The sequence below is a fragment of the Helicoverpa zea genome, chromosome 7 (genome assembly GCF_022581195.2).
Source record: "Helicoverpa zea isolate HzStark_Cry1AcR chromosome 7, ilHelZeax1.1, whole genome shotgun sequence".
NCBI classification, from domain to species: domain Eukaryota; kingdom Metazoa; phylum Arthropoda; class Insecta; order Lepidoptera; family Noctuidae; genus Helicoverpa; species Helicoverpa zea.
Genome location: NC_061458.1, coordinates 10,412,930 through 10,431,270, shown reverse-complemented (window position 1 = coordinate 10,431,270; position 18,341 = coordinate 10,412,930). Strand labels below are relative to the sequence as shown.

The following is an 18,341-nucleotide window of genomic DNA, read 5'->3' as shown; positions in this document are numbered from 1 at the left end:
TCTATAGTCAGCTAAAAGCCCTTGTAGGCGAGCCCATGAAATTCGGTACTCGTCAGCTTTATCTCTCAAGATGATGTAAGAAGCAAACACTAAAGATTTCTCCGAGCCCTTGCTCACAATGAAAAGACGAGTCTCACAATTTCACAAAGAACTTCGCTCCATTTAGCTACGTATAAGAACGTCACAGTTTTACAGTTTTCTTTTAGTACAATTACTTTTCAGTTGAAAAGAACTGAAGGAAAGGTCCTGTCGTTTCGCTGTTCGCTTCTTGAAATAAAGTTTTGTAGCTCTCAGAATGTTTTCCATGTCCTACATTACGAGAAAAACGTTAACAGTTATTGTACCTGTGAATGTGGATACCTGTTTCCTGGGAGTGGCATATAAGGACACCATTTTGTTTTTGTTATGTTATTCCATATTTGAAATACTTGTTGCAGTGAGGTTATGTTATAGTTAATAATATAATATGGTAAGTTATGGTTTCTTCATGTGACGTGTGCAGTTTATCAGACCAGCTTACCTGTACGTTTGATTTTTAACTTCTTTCAGAAGTATGTTAATTTTTTTTTCTAGTTATTTTTTATGACAGTACCTACATATTTCTAGTTAAGCTTTTCTTATCTTTTATTCGCATTATTGACGTCAATTGTTTGCACAGTTCTTTTACAATAGCTATCGAAATAAAGGTTCAAGAAAGCAGACCTTTGAAGACATGTAGATGTATTCGGGCGATGACAATTCGTTTCTTTTGTGTGATCTATATTTGATTAAAATAAGACATTACTTACATTACCTTTCTTCTACGTAATGTACAAGAAAACCTAACCCAATTTAACATTACATAATAAATATAAAATTATATAAAACCTTCTTGGCTGCGGAAAGGGCGTAATTCGAAACATGACATGTAATAATTAATCTAGTTACAGCGAACAGTGAGATTACTAATTGGCCGAACGCCAATCGCTAGGTCGAAAAAAATGGATTAATCGCCTGAATTCAGCGTCAATCACGAACAGTTATCGGCAAGTAATGCTGAAAGGCATGTGATGACGTCACTTGCTGTGTTCTACATAATATTCATTGTTACATAGAGCATACTGTAGACCTATACATACTGTGATGTATCATTATGCTAATTTAATAGAAAATAAATACTTTCTTTTGCTAAAGAATGAATGTTTTTGATTCGGAATCTGTGGAGAACTTACTACTATACCTAGTACCGTCTGCGGTCTTACCACATTAGTTTCTTTTATTACCTAATATAATTTAACTAGGTACTAGGTACCATACAGTTACCTTCAATACGCATTGTACACCAATAACGTGAGAAGGTTATCGGCAAACCTTTCTTCGTAATAACATTTAGGTAATAAGCCTTTTCATTTATAATTATAGTTCATGAAAAACACCTCAGCTGTTCAAATGTAGGTACCCTTGACATTACAATTACGTATACACTCATAATTTACCGCCGTTTACATTTGAAAACAGTTTACTGTTATTATGAATACCGAGCCTTTGATTGCGCCGATAAATTAACAGTTAGGTACCGCGAGAAGTAATTATTAACTTTACAATCACCAACTACATTATTATACTGAAAGTTTGTAGGTTACTTAGATAGAACGCCGCTCGTGAATAGTAGGTACAGAACAAATTAAGAAAAAAAAGAAAGATCCAAACCAAACAGTATGTTCAAAAAGATCAACAAAAAAGTTTTTGCTTATTTGTCAAGCAAAACGGAAGCCTTTGAACTTTGCTTAACTTTTTTCTATTCGATATTCAAAACAGCGTCCTAAAGCCACCGCCTCGACGGCACCGTCTCCTCTCCATATCCTGCATAGTAAAACGCATATTAATACATTATAGTAATATTTATTTATTGTGTGTGGCAATACGCGCGGGCGCCGAGTTGTGGGACACGGCGGGAAAGGGACATTGAACCCTGTCTGGTTTCCAGTCCAACGCTTCCGCACTTTGTCAGTGTTACCACTTTATTCACCTGCCGCACTCGATATTCATCTCTATGGTGCATGTCTAAACTTGTTCGTGCTTAATTTACGCTTGATGAAACTTTAATGAAGTGAGATGAGAAATAACACCAGAGATTAAGTCGTTACTTTAATTTGTGCAGCTGTAACTGTAAAACTAATTTAACTCTTACTTTAACATTTCCACATATGAAATATACGTACATTTTAATGCTAATAAGTCTGCTAGTCACTAAGGATGTTCTAAAGCCACTAATGAAAGCAAGTCTCTATCATTCTCGATTGAACTCACACCTCATAACTGTAGCCTACCTTTAGTATGACTTATGGGCTGTATAATTATTAATAAGCCGACATACCATCGCTCCACCAGGTACGGAATCATTATGTCTAGCTCTTAGCTGCTACCATAAATAAATAGAACCTAAGATGGCGGCTACTTGGAATCTGAAAAAATAAACGAGGCATTTCCCAGTTAGTTTGAAGATTACAAAGTTTAAAGTTAGCTAATCTACCTAAATACTGCGTCTATTGTTATTAGATAACACATGAGATAATATCTTGTTTTTACTAGATAACTGAACCTCCATGAAACCTTTCTGTGTTCATGAAATCCGTGTGATAATAGTTTTCCTGCCAAAATTCGTAATTGTAAGCTTAAGTGCGGTAACAGCAGCTTATAAAATTCATTAATTAAGTAAATATTATAAAGTACCGTAATGAGTAAGTATTTCCACGAAACAGATGCAGTCTCTTTGAAGCGTGCTCTGAACAACTCGCCAAAATTGACGAGGTACTTTCATCAAAACTTGATCAAAGAGCAACAGTTTAAGTAAAAGTGCTTTCAAAATAATTTTAACTGCTCCTTCGTGATAAAACCAAATCACGATACAATAGACAGCTAAAGCTGAGTGCAGACAATAACAAATGGCCAAAATAGAAATTGAAAAGATATTCATTGCCGTCTATTAATACATTTAATTAACCAAAGATCATGGCGTCATTGTTCACTAAGTCTATTTAAAGCTAAAATATTCTTAGAATAGATATTATGAAAACAAATGAAGAGTCTGCAGATCTTATTAACGACCACGCATCCGCATAATATTCACACTATCAGACTAAACACTCGCTTATATTCTGGGAAAAAAAAATATCTGTTCATTCATTCAAGAACAGCTGATCTAGAGAAAAATGTTTGGCTAGCAATAATACTAAATATCAATGAGGAAAATTGTTTTGTTTGTGTTTTCGTTGATCTAACCACGCCTTTAGAGCCATCGATCGGTGGGCGTGGCGACTTCTCATTAGAATTCAGATAACGCAGAAAGTTCCGCTCAGAAAGGAAATCTGTAGTACAATTGTATTGTGTGTTCCGTTTCAATGTGAATTGTGTTTAATTGCCACTTCGCTTCCACGTCGTTTGTGGCTAGTTCGAGGAAGACTGTTAGCGGAACTTTGATGTTGATTCCAAATATAAATTCTATTTCCTTTGTTTGAATAATGCACTGTGTTTTGTATTCCCCATGTGCCTTGTAAAGACACACTATTCTAAGCATATGATTTTCCTAGTGCCCATATAAATGTATATTTCCAGTTGCCGTAAGGTTCTTCGAACTAAGTCCCTATTGCCTCAATTACTTTGTACTTAAAGACTACGAGGCCTGCAATTTCTATAAAAAGATGTTTATGAGCCGTTTCTCTAGATTTCCCTTCGATGCGTTTTGCAGATATAACAGTTTACTTTTATTGCCCACTTTTACAACATAAATAACATCATCTTATGTAACAAGTATCTAAGCTATTAAGTTTAGAAGTTTTGATGCGTGATAACTGTTATTGTTAAGCTATAAATTATATCTAGCCATAATTACTAGACTAGCACACATAAACCATTTTTTTCTGTCTTGCAAATAGGAAGTTTGTAGGTATATTTCTTCCTTTGCTAGTGCTGCTGGATACAACATTATAAGATACCTAGGTATAATTTATGTACGAATACACTCACGTAATGCTAGCGAAATACGTAACAAACACAATATGCTTTCATCTGTTGATATAATAACTTCTGGATTTAAAACGGTTATGATGTACAGAAATAGTTCGTTCTGTTTCGACATTCCACTTGACATTGTTAGAATATGTTCAAGTGCTAGCATTCCTAGCCTCTATTAGAATATCTAATCAATCACAAGGTCGTACCATGGTGAATATAATTCATAAAAGCCATGGGAGGCATGAGAGCGCCCAAGAATCTTCAGAGTTCTGAAGTTAAAAGTATGCCAATAAAGGAGGGATCAAAACCATAAAATGTCCCCGACGTCGGATCAAGTCGTTTCCATAATTTGCCATAAATAGTTTCGTCGTTTGTCGTACTTTGAGACGAATTCCTTCATTGTTATTTCATTGTGGTATGTATTCCCTTATCCATCGAAATGAGTTCTTCTAATCTAATTTTAGTATCCGACGGACTCACGTGCAGAGATTGTTTTCAGAGCGACATTTCTTTCTATCCTAATCTCTGGGATTGGGAATAAGTCCAGCTTAGCCCTAAACCGTAATCTCCTTATAAAGCTTGAGCCGACATTTTTGTAGCTACTGTTTATTTCAGGTTGTCATTTATTTTGTCCTTGATAATAGCCTTGAGGTGTCGCTTTGATTCAGCAGTCGTGATTCTTTTAAGGCTTCGTGTGACAGTCACATAACATGGTATTTCATTACTAGAATTCGTTCTACGTATTGGAGTTGGAGCTTTTACATGTGACGGCTCTTTGTCAATCAACACGATGTGCTTTGAATTGTGTATGTATTCTGTATTGATGTGATTTGATCCCGGCGTATCGAATAGTTGAAAGCGAATAAACGGTACATCCAATCAACAGTCGCCATTCATGCTTTGTGCGATTTGTCCGATGGAATGAATTCAAAACTGATGGAACGTTCGCTTTATTACATATAGCGCTAGGTATTATTTAAAGATTTTGTATGTACTTAGACAAACAGCAGGATAGTTTTAGGATTTAGTTCACTTCGTCCTATTCGAAGCACAACATCATAACACAGAACACGTGATGGCTGGTAGAAACAAAACATGCCTGTTTTATTACCAGGCTATTTAAAAGTCGTAAATCATTGTTGTAATTTTATTTGATACAAATTACGTTGGTACTAATCACAATAGAGCCTCATACTGCTATAATTTTCATTCGGATCAAAAATAAACAAAGGTTTCCCACAGTTTACACTTCCGTGGGTTATTTTTGATCACATCATGGTTTTGTGAAACCCAGAATCGGTCGTTATAGTTTTACTACGACTTCTGATTCAATAAAAGAATCGAATGCAGATCGTAAAATTTCAGTCGAAGGAAATGGTTACGTAGACGACACTTATAAGCCCATTGGCGTACGTTTACGTATGAATGTTAAAAATAAACTAACTATAGTCAAATATTCATTAAAACTCTCCCGGTTCGTCGGAGCCAAGTGCGTCACTGTGCGAGATTCTTCGATTTTTGCAGTCGTGAATGTGTGGACGGGAGAGTGTTACCACATCGTGAAAAGGACAGTAGTTTAGCTGCTAAACTCATTATATAACGACTTAGATAATGTACACTGAGTCTTTGTAATGACCCCTTATAAAAACTCAATTATGTAGTTTGTAGCAGCGATAATAGCGTTGTAATTTTTTCATCAACTGGTCATACCTAATCCTTCGGTGGGTAACCTCATTATCCGGACAGCTACATAATCTACATCAATAATGAATAATGATACATGTATCTACTTGTATTCATCTTTAGATCTTGAAAAAACACCAGCGTCCATACCGTCCACTATAATTCATGGACGTGGTTTTTTTTAGATCCCAATCAGGTCTGCAACGGAACTGTTAACAAGTTTTTTACGCAGTCATACTTCTTTCTCATTGGTGTTTATAGGTCGTATACCAACAGGATATGTTCGTCCGGCACGTCCTCCATTGCTTGATTGTGTGGGGGGACGGTGACTATTTTTGAACAACACCAGCTAATGACGGCAAATTGCCCCCCACGTCTACTCAGAATAAACCAACTGAAATAAACGTCGCGTGTAACCAAACGTGGTAGACTTCGTTTACAATTAAAATTATCTATATTTAATCTAAATCGAAATATTAGAAATGTAGCTGCTCGAAATTATTTGTTTTGATGTCTTGATTTGTCGGAACATGACAATTAAAACACAAAAATATCTATAAACCATATTTAAATACCGATGCATCACGTAATCGCTATGGTACAAAATCCATCATAATAGAAAAGAGTAACTTTGTCCACGGCCAGTGGATCGGAAACCAGTAACCACGGTTAATTGACGCAGCCGAACCGGAACCACCGTTAAGTTCCCGCCATTATTCTCTTGTCATGTGCCAACATGGCCGCCAATTGATTTGTTGTAAAAGGAACACAGGAATGTGGCCATTGCAGCATAAACTTGTAGCGTTTTTGACAAACTTAGCGTATAAAAATTAACATCAATAATAGCCAAAAACATTTTTACGAAATATTCAAAACCACGAGTAAAAACCCATATATCCGCGTCCAACAACCAAATAACGAAGTTGTTTTGACACCAACCAAAAAAAGGAAAATAACTTTCCCATTTGTTCCCCAAATCCTCCTTGTCGTGTCAACAGTAAATCACAATTTATTATGTGTATATGTAAGCTAGGGACGTCAGGGACGTGCCACAAGATATTATATGTATAGAAAAGCTTTACGTTTTAGGGTCGCAAAGTCAAAAGGTTGTTTTGGGATTTTGGGCGTACTACTTCCACGAAATAACATATTTTTTCAGGAGAGTATATATACCTATGTAAGAGTTCCTTAAGTATATAGATTTCAATATACATATGACATCTTTAAGGACCCGCTCAGGCCCAAGTTTCAAGAAGGAACTGCCAACCTTTGGAATCCAACGGTTGGACACATAAAATTATTTAGCATCCTACGCGGGCATTGTTTTCCTTAGAAGGGAGCGAAGGTATATGTACCAAGGCTTCGACCTAATATTGTGACAGACAACAAAGAATGCACAAAGGGAACAATTAATTATGTCGTTCTGTCCCCTTACCGACGTGGTAATCAACCTTTTTGTTTTTTTTTTTCTGCAACATCTCGTCCAGTCGACCGCAGCTTTGTTCCAGGTTTCAATGACGATCTGCCATTGGTTAATTAAGTTGTAAAATTACTGGCTTGATTAAGGTAGTATTTTTTTGCAAATGCACCATGTACTTCCTACTACTGAAACCGTTCATCAAAACATTTTAAAGCGACACAATAATCACAACAGACATTTGATTTATTGTCTATCAGCAGACGTATATTTGTCATCTATAACTCGCCTTCATAGAAACTATAACTTTAAGAGGACTGGTGAGCATAATAAAATATGGATCCGTCTATTGTATGCAAAGTATTCATTCAATGATATCTAATTAATAGCGTCTAACCATTTAGAAAGTAAGAATTAATCGATACGTCATATTTTATATGCTATGCTAGACTTAAACAATGCTAGTTCTGCACTATAGTTTATACATATAAATTAGATATGCTATGCTCTACCAGTGACATGCCTTTATGGATGTGAACTCTAAAACATTTTTTTTATTTAATAACACGCACATCAACACGAATGATAACTACACACGTACGTAAATTAAGCGGATAAAAATATCTAAAAAAATAGAAACTTCAACTGCAATTAACTATAATCAACGCACGTGATTTGATTGTAAAAGCTTTGTATCAAAGGTAATTGAGCGTGTGTTGTTTTGAAATATAATAAAACATGTGTATGAATATTAACTGATGCATAAAATGGAATATTTCAGAGAATCACTTTTTGGAAAAATTTATTTATATTACACAATATGATGCCGACGCTTTGAGTAAACATTTTGTGTAATCAATACGTATATAATACTAAAATTAAAAATAAATAATGTGAACCAGCTATAAAACTTCTTCGTGACGTCAAATTTTCACGTAACGACCAACCATAGACACGTTTGATGACGTTCTTCTGAAATGTAAACAGAATCAGAACAAATTAATCGTTAGCACTTTACAAGATGACTGTGTGAATAACAATTTCATGAGAAATGGTAATAAACTCTAAAGAGTGACACATATAGGGCAATATTGGCCAATAGTTCGGTATTATACGACACTGGTTTAGTGCCAAACACACTTCGTTAATAGAACGGGACCACGTTTTCAAGCACGTGTGTCCAGCATGGAAAACTTCTCATTTAAGAGATGATTGTATGTAGGGCCACTACCTTAAGATACATAATAATTTTTAATAATGACGAAAAATGCAACACAAAAAATGTTACAAAACACTATTTTGTAGTCTCTTTAAATCCCACACAAAAAAGTCTCGTTAATCCCGAAAAGAACTCTAGTTAGATCCTGAATGCGAAAAAACATTCGAAAAAAATTTGCACTGCTTTAAACAAATGAATACTCATGTCGTTCTAAAATATATTGATTTAAGTAATTAGATTAAAGATTCTGACCACAAAACCAACAATACCAAGGAAAAATAACGTTCAGAAATATATAGTACGAGTAGATCTAGCATTTAACGAATACATATTCATCTATGTACCAATAACACGTCAGTCAGTGAGAGCAATTTCTAAACCGTTTATTTTCATACATATTCTAGTGTAGGGAGAGGTACTTAAAACACCATTATGTTAGTCGATGATAATCATGTTTATGACACCGATGGTCTTCACAGGTTCATCGTAATGTTCGAGTGTTATGATAGCTTTAATTTTAGAACTAAAAATATGTGGGATCGGTTTGGTTAACTAATATTTTCGAAGAATAGTTATCAGATATTATGCGTGTAAAAGTATTTCGTAAACTTTTAATTCCATTACTGAGTTCAATTTACATTAAGAATTGTATATTAAAATAGATACAAGGACGCTTAAAACTATCAAAGGTTCTAAAATTCTTTAAAGCAAAAATTTTGTATTGTGTCTCTATCGTACACATTCTGTAATGAAAACTGCTTAGCTTAATGAAAAATCCTACAAAAAGCATCTACGCACTCTTGAGGAATTTAAAAAAATCGTTACCAAAAGCAATACATTACATTTTCGCTACAAAAATATTAAAATGTTTCATCAGTTCTGACGTAAGGAAGAGTAAATACAAAAGAGTTATCAGACTATGTACGTAGGTGATCTATGGTACATTGCGCTGTGCTTACTCATTAAGCGTTCAATTCTTCGCTGCGTTCTGTTATTCCGACTTTAATGAGTTTTACAAAGTTTTTTTACGTCTTCATTGCATCTGGCCATGGTTTACGATTCGCGAAGCTCCGTAAAAACTGATAGATTAGCGGTTTACTGTTTTTTTTTTTGTAGTTTATTTGAATACCGTTAGCATTTGTTCGTTTTGTTTGCACGTACCTAATCATTTAATTTTATCACTGGACTATATATTCTTTTATTTTCAATAAAATTCTGCTTCACTCCACGATGGGTGAGATATAAACGTAAAATGACATACCTATATACTGTAGAATATACATAGATACTATTCTTTTACGAAATCCAACTGCTAGGTATTGTTACAAATAGGGCCGATGAAATATATTGAGGAACAAAAGTAGCAATTATCACGGCACTTCCAGAAATAGCCCAGGCCCTGGGCCACGCTGAACCTTCAAGGTTGAGCCAAGATTATATTAGATACTTCTCACAGAGCCAACGGAACATTTGCTTTAGCTAAATATTTCGTAATTAGCGCTGGTGAAATGTTGTCGTCTCCATTGTTTTTGCTAGATAAATAGAGCAAGCAATTATCTAGAATGGCACTCGCTTATGTTTATAAATGTGTAATACGATTTTATTTAATACGAATCTACTAAAATTATGTTTTTATGACTTTCTGGGACTTAGTGATACCTACCACCAAATGTTTTGCTAGTTACCGATTACAAATTATATCTTTGGCACATATGAGTAAATTATTAACTGACCATTTTTGTTTAGCTGTCACCATTTTGCTGTCCATATTTTACATACTACATCAAAGCACTCTATTTTAAAAATCGAACCAATATTCAAATATTTTCTTTCTTTGTTGCCAGGACGACGTCACCACCCGGGGAGCCGTTGGTGCGGGCCCCGGTGGGCAAGCCAAGATGTCCGCCAGCCATATCTCGTCTCCGCGTGGAGAAGGTGGAAGGAGGCCTGGCGGTCGCTGGGGTCGTCGTCGCAGCCAACTGCCAGATAGTTCTACCGATATTCGGATTCCTGTTCATGCTTGTAGGATGTGTGTTAACTGGTGAGTATTCAAAAGAACCAAACTGCTACATTGTACTTAATCATTTGGAACGTGACCAGTTTACGTAGCAATCTCTTTATTGTTTAGTAAATAATTTATTATGCAACTCATATATTTACCTATAGCCCACCTCCAGAAATACCGGGAAATCGCCAGTTTCTCATAGCGCAAACATTAAACAGACAATAAATAGAAATACTTTTAAAAGCAACAATATAAATTTCCCGATATCCGTCGCTTCAGGGTCGGTTCTGAACTAATTTCAAACTGAGTCTTTTATTTGATTTCATAACGTTATTGAAAGTGCAGCCTCGCCTACGTTTATTTGACTGGAGTATTCTGTAGATACAGTATTTAACGAACTAGAAAATCTATTTAAACTAAAATAGATGTCCATCTAAATGCTACCCTCGCTGAAACGACACGCCCACTCTCAGTTCACACTAAAGTATTTTCACATATTGACTCAGCAGACTACAGAATTCCTCTAATCTCGTGACAATGGCCGGCTTTCGTTTAGAGGCTACTGAAGATTATTCACGTACCTTATTATACACTCTAATCCGTCTTCTATTAGTGTTCTCTAAATTCTATCACAGTTTAATTCAGTCTAATTAAGGCAAATATGCTCAGCGTCAATACGGTGTCAGAATGTTGATTACAACATAAATAAATAACACTTCTCGTATATTTTTTTATGAATATAATGCTGATTCAAATCATAATTAATTCAGTTAAAACATGTAATATTTTCCCAATATTGGCCTCCCACGTCGCAGCTAGACTTCACACTTTCATAATTGCACATTATGTCAATGCACTAGTGAGATCTTTTCACAACACTGCGGCGAACCGTGAAAGTGACCAATGTTATATTGTCTTTCATAAACACGTTCTGAAATTCAATCTTTGTTTCCGCATTCAATGCGGTTTGTGCTTAGAGAATTTAACCAACCGGAGGTGCCTTCCTTCCCAGCGGGACCCCGTAGGGCCAAACTATCGGGTCAGCAGGATTGTAAGAAAAAGATATTGCAGCCCTGGTACTCAAAAGGCTCCAGAAGGAACCTTTTAGACATACACTAACTGCGAAAAATCCACCAACCCACCCACCTTCCTCGAGGGTCTTATTTGAGGATTTCCCTAAAAATCAGACCAAATTATTTATTTTTTCTTTCTTTCTTTATTTGCATCGAGATTTGTGCTCATGGCAGTTCCGGGTGGTTACATGCTATAAGAACATCAATATTCTATCTGCAACAATGTCAATGGCAGTCAATACTTAATAGTATGTTGTGTTATGTTACAGCGGCATCATATCGCGGTTGTGGTGAGAATGAGGAGCCGGATCACTATGCTGCCCGGATAGCATTTACTGGAAACTCGCGAGTATTGGGTCCTGTGTGCATCGTGGCTGGAGCTATCATGACCATTGCTGGTACGTACCTATCATTATTTAATCAATTAATACCTTGATCATGATTGGATATATTCTAATTAATTCAAAGAAACGCCAAATGGTCGTTAGTGACTAGGTATAGGCCGAATAGATCGGTGATCACTCCCCGAAAATTAATGATCAATTTCGTTTCTGGAGTCGTCGAAATGAGATATTAATCATCTGCCCTCATAACACTGTGATAAGTCATTTCACATTTGAAAGATCCTTAATAACAAGAGAAATCAAATTAGAGCTTCGTGCAGGAAACACTTATAACGTGTGACTTGTAAGAGTTAATTAACGGAAGCCAGTTATTATGGCAATCATGGATGACAGACTTGTCTTGATTATACTGCTGCGGCTGTCGTTAACTACGTCATGCGTACGTGACGTCAAACTGTTTCAGACTTAATAGCAGCTGAAAATTGTTTTGATCAAGTTGCCGTCATACTTACTTCGGTAGATTCCTTCTATAATGGCAATCGCTGGAACTTTGAATTCCGAACATTTTATCGCTAAACTTTTTCAGCATGATAAAGTCTATCCAAGGACAAATTAAAAGGTGAAGAGGGCTCTCAAAGACGAGGTCGCGACGAACCCAAAGGGTCACACGTCAGATATTGATCGCATTAAGCTCTGTGTGAATACAATGAACTTAACGAATGATTAGCATTAATTACTCATTCACAAACATATTATTAAATTAAAGACAATCATTAACATGAACAAACCCTTTAAAGACATGTGCTAACACTGCGAGTGTGTTGACATACATTTGTAATTAGGTTGTCTGAGCGTGATCTGATTCTTGAAACAGTATTATCATTAAGGAATAATAACGAATAGATACCAATATCATTAGGTACTGCAGAAAGTCTCGAATGTGGACTACATAGATTATTCGTTACTATTATCGCCCGTACCTACCCTGCAATGCCATTATCTACTGAATCATCGTAATCATCTTATTGCCCAGAGAATTTCGGGGCTAGATTAGCTAAATCTAACTTTAAGTAGTGAATCAGCTCCTGTTATAAGGACCCTAATCTTTCATCGTTTGATTCAAATTATTCCGGCTAACACACCTCATTTGACCATCCTACGCATTGGTTTAATGCTGCCATACAACGGCTAAATAAATCGAATGTATTGTCTATTCCAGGTATCGTGTTATGCATATTGATGCGAGCGGCACAACGTCGTCAGCGTAGGCTGGCGTTCCACTGTCCCATTCACGGCGACTTCTACCCACTGAGCCCACAGAACAGCAGGAAATATTCGCGTAAGTACCTTGTCGGATTTGAATATACGATACCTTTTTGGAATACCTACAATTGTTTTTGGATTTAAGACTGCGTTGTTAGAATTATAATTTGACGTATTAGTTAGCATGTTATTTTATTAGTCTTTAAATGCATCTACTGAGAAGAGAAATATTGGAGTCAACTATGACATCATCTTCTACCAACTACTTCCACAAACTTTACTAAATGCAATAAACTGAAAATTAAGAACTTTTCATATTATTCTTCTAATCATCAAACCTCTACTAAGTACATCTCGCACGAAACACCACTCTCATTGTCATAACCACATCATTCATCTTCCTTAAAACACAAATCTTTTCTGTCCACTAAACAGCAGTTGTTCCTGCAGGCACGCCAGCAGGCATGTGGCGTTGGATGCGCAGCTGGCTGGGCCTGGTCGAGGAAGGTGAGGCTGCTCGCTGTCCAAGGTCTGCGGAGCCTGCGTCACCGGCACGAGCTGATGCGCCGTGCCCCCCACCTTTACCTTTCTTAGTGCCGTCGGATTCTGTTGTGTGAGTTTGAATTTGGAATACTTTTTTTTTGTTTTTGAACCAACGAGGTTAATGGTCAGTCGATGTGGTGATATTTCTACTGTAGTTTTAGAACAGTGGCATAGCAAAACCTCACTGATCTACTCTTCTATGGATGGTTTACCTACTACACTCTCACAACTTTAAATATTTTTATAAAACTTTCTTCACGAGTCTGGAATGGAATTTTAATCTTTATGAGGATTATTCTTGGTGTTCCACTTTCCCATAACATTTCACTTATTTGTTTGTGCTTGTCATTACAGAGGCATGGCATCAGTTCTTGGAGCTCCTCTTAGTCCCGAGCAAACGTTCGGTTCCATCAAATCGCTCGCGATATCCAGGGAGGTCGCCAGCTTCCCGCTGTCGCGCTCACCGACACCGCCACCATTGAGGTAAATATTGTTAATCCACTTATGTATAAGGCTTCTAAGATATACCTAGGTCTCAGGAGTAAAAACTGTTAAGCCGTAACTTGAGCTCCTTGATATCTCATCCGGAATAAATACCGGACAAGTTTAATAGAAGTTCCAAGGAAGAATTCTTAAACTAATAAGATTGTGTTTATATTTTCAGTTGTCCACCGTTCAAAGAGGAGTCCAAGGGTTCAGACGACATACCGAATGCAGTTATAATACGTCCAGACTTCGACTGCGGCTCGCCGACGTGCAACTACCGCGTCGTCGAGTGCAAGCTGACCACTACGGAGGAGATACACCGCAGTGCCCCACACAATAGTCTTCATAGCGTGGACAACAGACCAATAAGACCCAACACAGTTTCTATAACGATACCCGACGAAGGGAAGGGTTAACAATCCGTTTTAGGCTAGACAATTTTTTAATTAAATATTGTTCAAAGTGAGCTGGAATGCGCTATTCGAAATATTTGGCGTAAGGGTTGGCGACGACCAAATGGGCGTATATGTGTTTGTGTAATGCCTAGTTTTATGCTCATTGTTGTTAGTAGTGAGCACAGACAGCCACGATACGCCTAGTGTGGCCGCACCCTGACGAAAACGGTGTACATAAATTGTTTTATATAAGGATCACAATATTATTTCTTAACATTCGTCTGCTCAAACGATCACGATTTGTCTTCCGCTGCTGCTCACTCGATCAGCCACGAAATTGATCACTGTAAAGTTTTTACTGTCACCTTTGCTGCATTTACGTTGGGTTGGTTTTTCAATCTTGCAATTAGTTCTTGGTGTGACGCAAATAGGGTGTGATAGCCAACTCAGGCTTGCGGACAGTTACAAAAGGACCATTTTATATATAGGTTCTACGGTTGAGTGTTAAATCCTAGATTATAATGAATACCACACAGTCTATGTTTATTAGCAATATATTGCGCCAAATATAGTAAGTGTAATGAATGAGAGATTGAATAAGAATGTCTATGTTAAATGTTATATGATGAAGTGATTATACGTTATATTATTTTGCTTCCATTTACTTTGAACTGAGCAGAGCATTTCGTTCATTTTACATTGTGCATGTTAGGTTTAACTCGTCCTATTTATGTGACACTTAGAATTGTCTGAAGACGTCAAAATAATTTATTACTGAATTATCATACAATTAGTATGACGCAACCCAGAGGCCTCGAAACACGTATGTAACTTCTACTTACGGAATTAATGTTTTTTCTTTGTTTTCATTATCGTCATTAGATTATTGAACTAACAATAGGTGCACGCCCACGTGCTTTATCATTGTCACTTAATAAAATATTTATTAATTAAAAATAGAATAATAAAATGACAGGTATGACTTCGATTACCTATTGTAAGACTATAATGTTCCTTCAGACAAGCTACAGTAGATATCACGTAAATAGGACATTCATTATATCTCATGATTATCCCAATGATCATTGTGTCGGCATTCTAGTCGTATCGTTCTATCTATACTTTGTTGGTGTAATTATATACCTTATTCATATAATATGTACGCGGTAGAAGAAATGTATTGGCTCAGTAGGATAAAACGTTCCTTATATTAAATAATATTTGTAGGAAATTGTCCATTACATTCGTTTACACGTAATATTAGTGTAAGTATTATTGTGTAAGAGTACATACAAAACACATGCCCTAGTTATAGTCCCGATTGTGATATTCTTTTAATTTTTAACACTTTTTTGACTTGAATGCAAAGGCAACGTTGTTGCGGCCGCAGAGAACAAAAGAAAGCATGTTCAAAATGCCTTCTTATTTTATCTGTGGTTTTTACCTATAAACAAAATAATTTGAAATCATTTTGTATATAAAATATACATATAGGTTGTCCCTATTTTGTTGAATCATAAATCATTGTTTTGGTGAATGAGCCAAAAGGAAGATGCCAAAATAAAGTTCGTCGCGTCCATGTCTCGTATGTTGTTCGTTTCACACTCAATAAATTAATTGTGCTCAGAAAAGACAATTGAATAAGAAGCAAGGATGTAGATAAAAGTCGTAGTCCACGTATATATTATATAATTTAGAATTATTGGTACGTAGGTCAAGTTATAAGTTTGTGATGAAGGCATTCATTGGCCAAGTTATTCAAAATTATATGGAAGGTAATTTTTTATAATCCGTAGCTAAGTGCCACGCCTAAATAATCTATTATAATATTGTATTGTATACTTAAATTAAGCTTATTTAATATTGTTATAATTGTAAGGATGAAATGAAAATACAAATTTGAGTTAAAAACGAGACCTTTTCTTTTGATTTTATTTGAGTTTATATGGAATCCCTCTAAATATATCTTATGATTAATTATTGTTTTTTTATTTATAATCCTTTATACTTAGGTTTTGGCTATCGTTGAAATAGTTCGTGTACCTATTGTCATTAAATATCGCGTCATAGAATGCAATTATCATCGGAATATCTAAAAAAAAATTGCAAGTAGCAAGAACAAAACTAGCAAATGACTACAAATTGCTAAAAAATTACACCTAAAAGGTAAGAAGATAGTGATTTTTTCTTTAAATACACACAAAGAATCCGTCTACACTAGCTGCACCTGTGGTAAAGACCCCTGCTGATTCTTTGTGATGCCATACACAACCCCAAAAAAAAATTTGCACCCGTCGCTGCTTCTTTTGCCGGTGCGACATTATGTTACATTGTGAGTGAGTTAAGACAGGTGAGTTTTGTACGCATGTACAAATTTTGAACTACCTGCCTATTGCTTTGATGTCTACTTATTGATAACTTAATAAGGAAGCAGTATCGCACGCATCATTGCCAAATCATTGCTTACAAAACCAAAACTACCTACTGAACCGATTTAAAAGTTTGCTAGAATCCTATAATAATCTTCCACGCCGATTTCGGCAACGGCGACCACTTCGACCCTAATGGCGTGCGTGTGCTCTCATGTGGCTGGAGTATCCAATTTTGTGCGTGAAAGTCCGCGCACACTGTTACCAGCCACAAAATTGTAGTTGATAGCTACAGGTGGTCAAGCTTTCAACTCATCTCGTTTGGCATCCAACTCAGCGTGCTTCAAAGTCAAAGACTTTGGCTTTAACGCGGCTTCTCCAGTCTCTGCGGTTGGATGCCAGATTCTCCCACTGAGACGGGTCAATGGAACAGCTTTTCATGTGGCGCTTCAGCACATCCTTGTATCGCAGCAGCTGTCCGCCACGTTTCCGCTTGCCCTCCTGCAACTCGGAGTAGAGGATGCGCTTGGCCACTCTAGTATCCGGCATGCGCAGTACATGCCCGCACCAACGAAGCTGTCTCCTCATGAGGTATGCTTCAATGCCACCTACATTGGCTTTCCTCAACACTTCTGTGTTACGCACACGATCAAACCAACGGATATTTAATATTTTGCGCAGACATTTGAGGTGGAAGCGGTCTAGTTGCTTGATGCGGCGTCGGTACGGTGTCCATGTTTCCGCTGAGTAGAGTATACAAGGCAACACAACTGCCATATACACAGAGACCTTTGTGGATATCTTTAGGTCATGGGAGCTGAAGACCTTCTTGTCGAATTTGCCGAAAGCAGCGGCTGCAGCACCAATTCTGCTATTGATTTCGGCGTCAAGGTCGCACTTTGCTGTTATAGTGCTCCCCAAATATCGAAATTTATCGACCTGCTTCAGGACATCTTCACCAAGCATAATGGCCAGTTCTTGACGTCCGTGATTGTCTAAAGACATTACTTCTGTCTTTTTGATGCTGATTTTTAGACCAAATGTACAGCACTGCTTGTGAAGGTTCGTGACTAGCTGTTGCAGACCTTCAGGGGATTCAGCCACGAAACAGAGGTCATGTGCATACATAATGTCCTGTATATGTGCATAGGACACCTTTGTGGTCGCCTTGAGTCTATTCAGGTTGAAAAGTTTGCCGTCAGTCCGATAACGAATACGAACTCCTTCAGGAGAAGAAGTCAATACTTCACGGACTACAACTGCGAAATATAATGCAAACAATGTGGGAGCCAGGACACAACCTTGCTTCACTCCACAGGTGACGGAGAAGAAGCTCGATTGGTCATCTTCAACCGCTACACAACATTGCATGTCATCGTGCAGGAGTCGCAGGAGTCTTATGAACTTCTCTGTACACCCCAACTTTCTCAGTACCTTCCAGAGGGCCTCGCGAGGGACGCAGTCAAAGGCTTTTTCCAGATCAATAAAGCAGAGATACAAGTGCTGTCCCTGCTCTCTACTTTTTTCCTGGAGTTGACGGACTGCGAATAT

General features: G+C 37.0%; 1 protein-coding gene across 7 annotated transcripts in view; it reads left to right on the top strand.

The window, feature by feature from the left end:
* Nucleotides 1–16,399, top strand: part of LOC124631610 — a 95,149-nt gene extending 78,750 nt beyond the window's left edge. For 3 of the 7 annotated variants that reach the window (XM_047166095.1, XM_047166100.1, XM_047166097.1), the window contains exons 2-7: nucleotides 10,157–10,353; nucleotides 11,660–11,788; nucleotides 12,954–13,073; nucleotides 13,433–13,610; nucleotides 13,895–14,023; nucleotides 14,205–16,399. In XM_047166095.1, the coding sequence (XP_047022051.1) occupies nucleotides 10,157–10,353; nucleotides 11,660–11,788; nucleotides 12,954–13,073; nucleotides 13,433–13,610; nucleotides 13,895–14,023; nucleotides 14,205–14,442 (991 nt within the window). In that variant the 3' untranslated portion in view covers nucleotides 14,443–16,399. The remainder of the gene's footprint in view (nucleotides 1–10,156; nucleotides 10,354–11,659; nucleotides 11,789–12,953; nucleotides 13,074–13,432; nucleotides 13,611–13,894; nucleotides 14,024–14,204) is intronic. The other 4 variants (XM_047166098.1, XM_047166101.1, XM_047166099.1 and 1 more) reach the window with 2 other exon arrangements.
* Nucleotides 16,400–18,341: the final 1,942 nt, after the last annotated feature.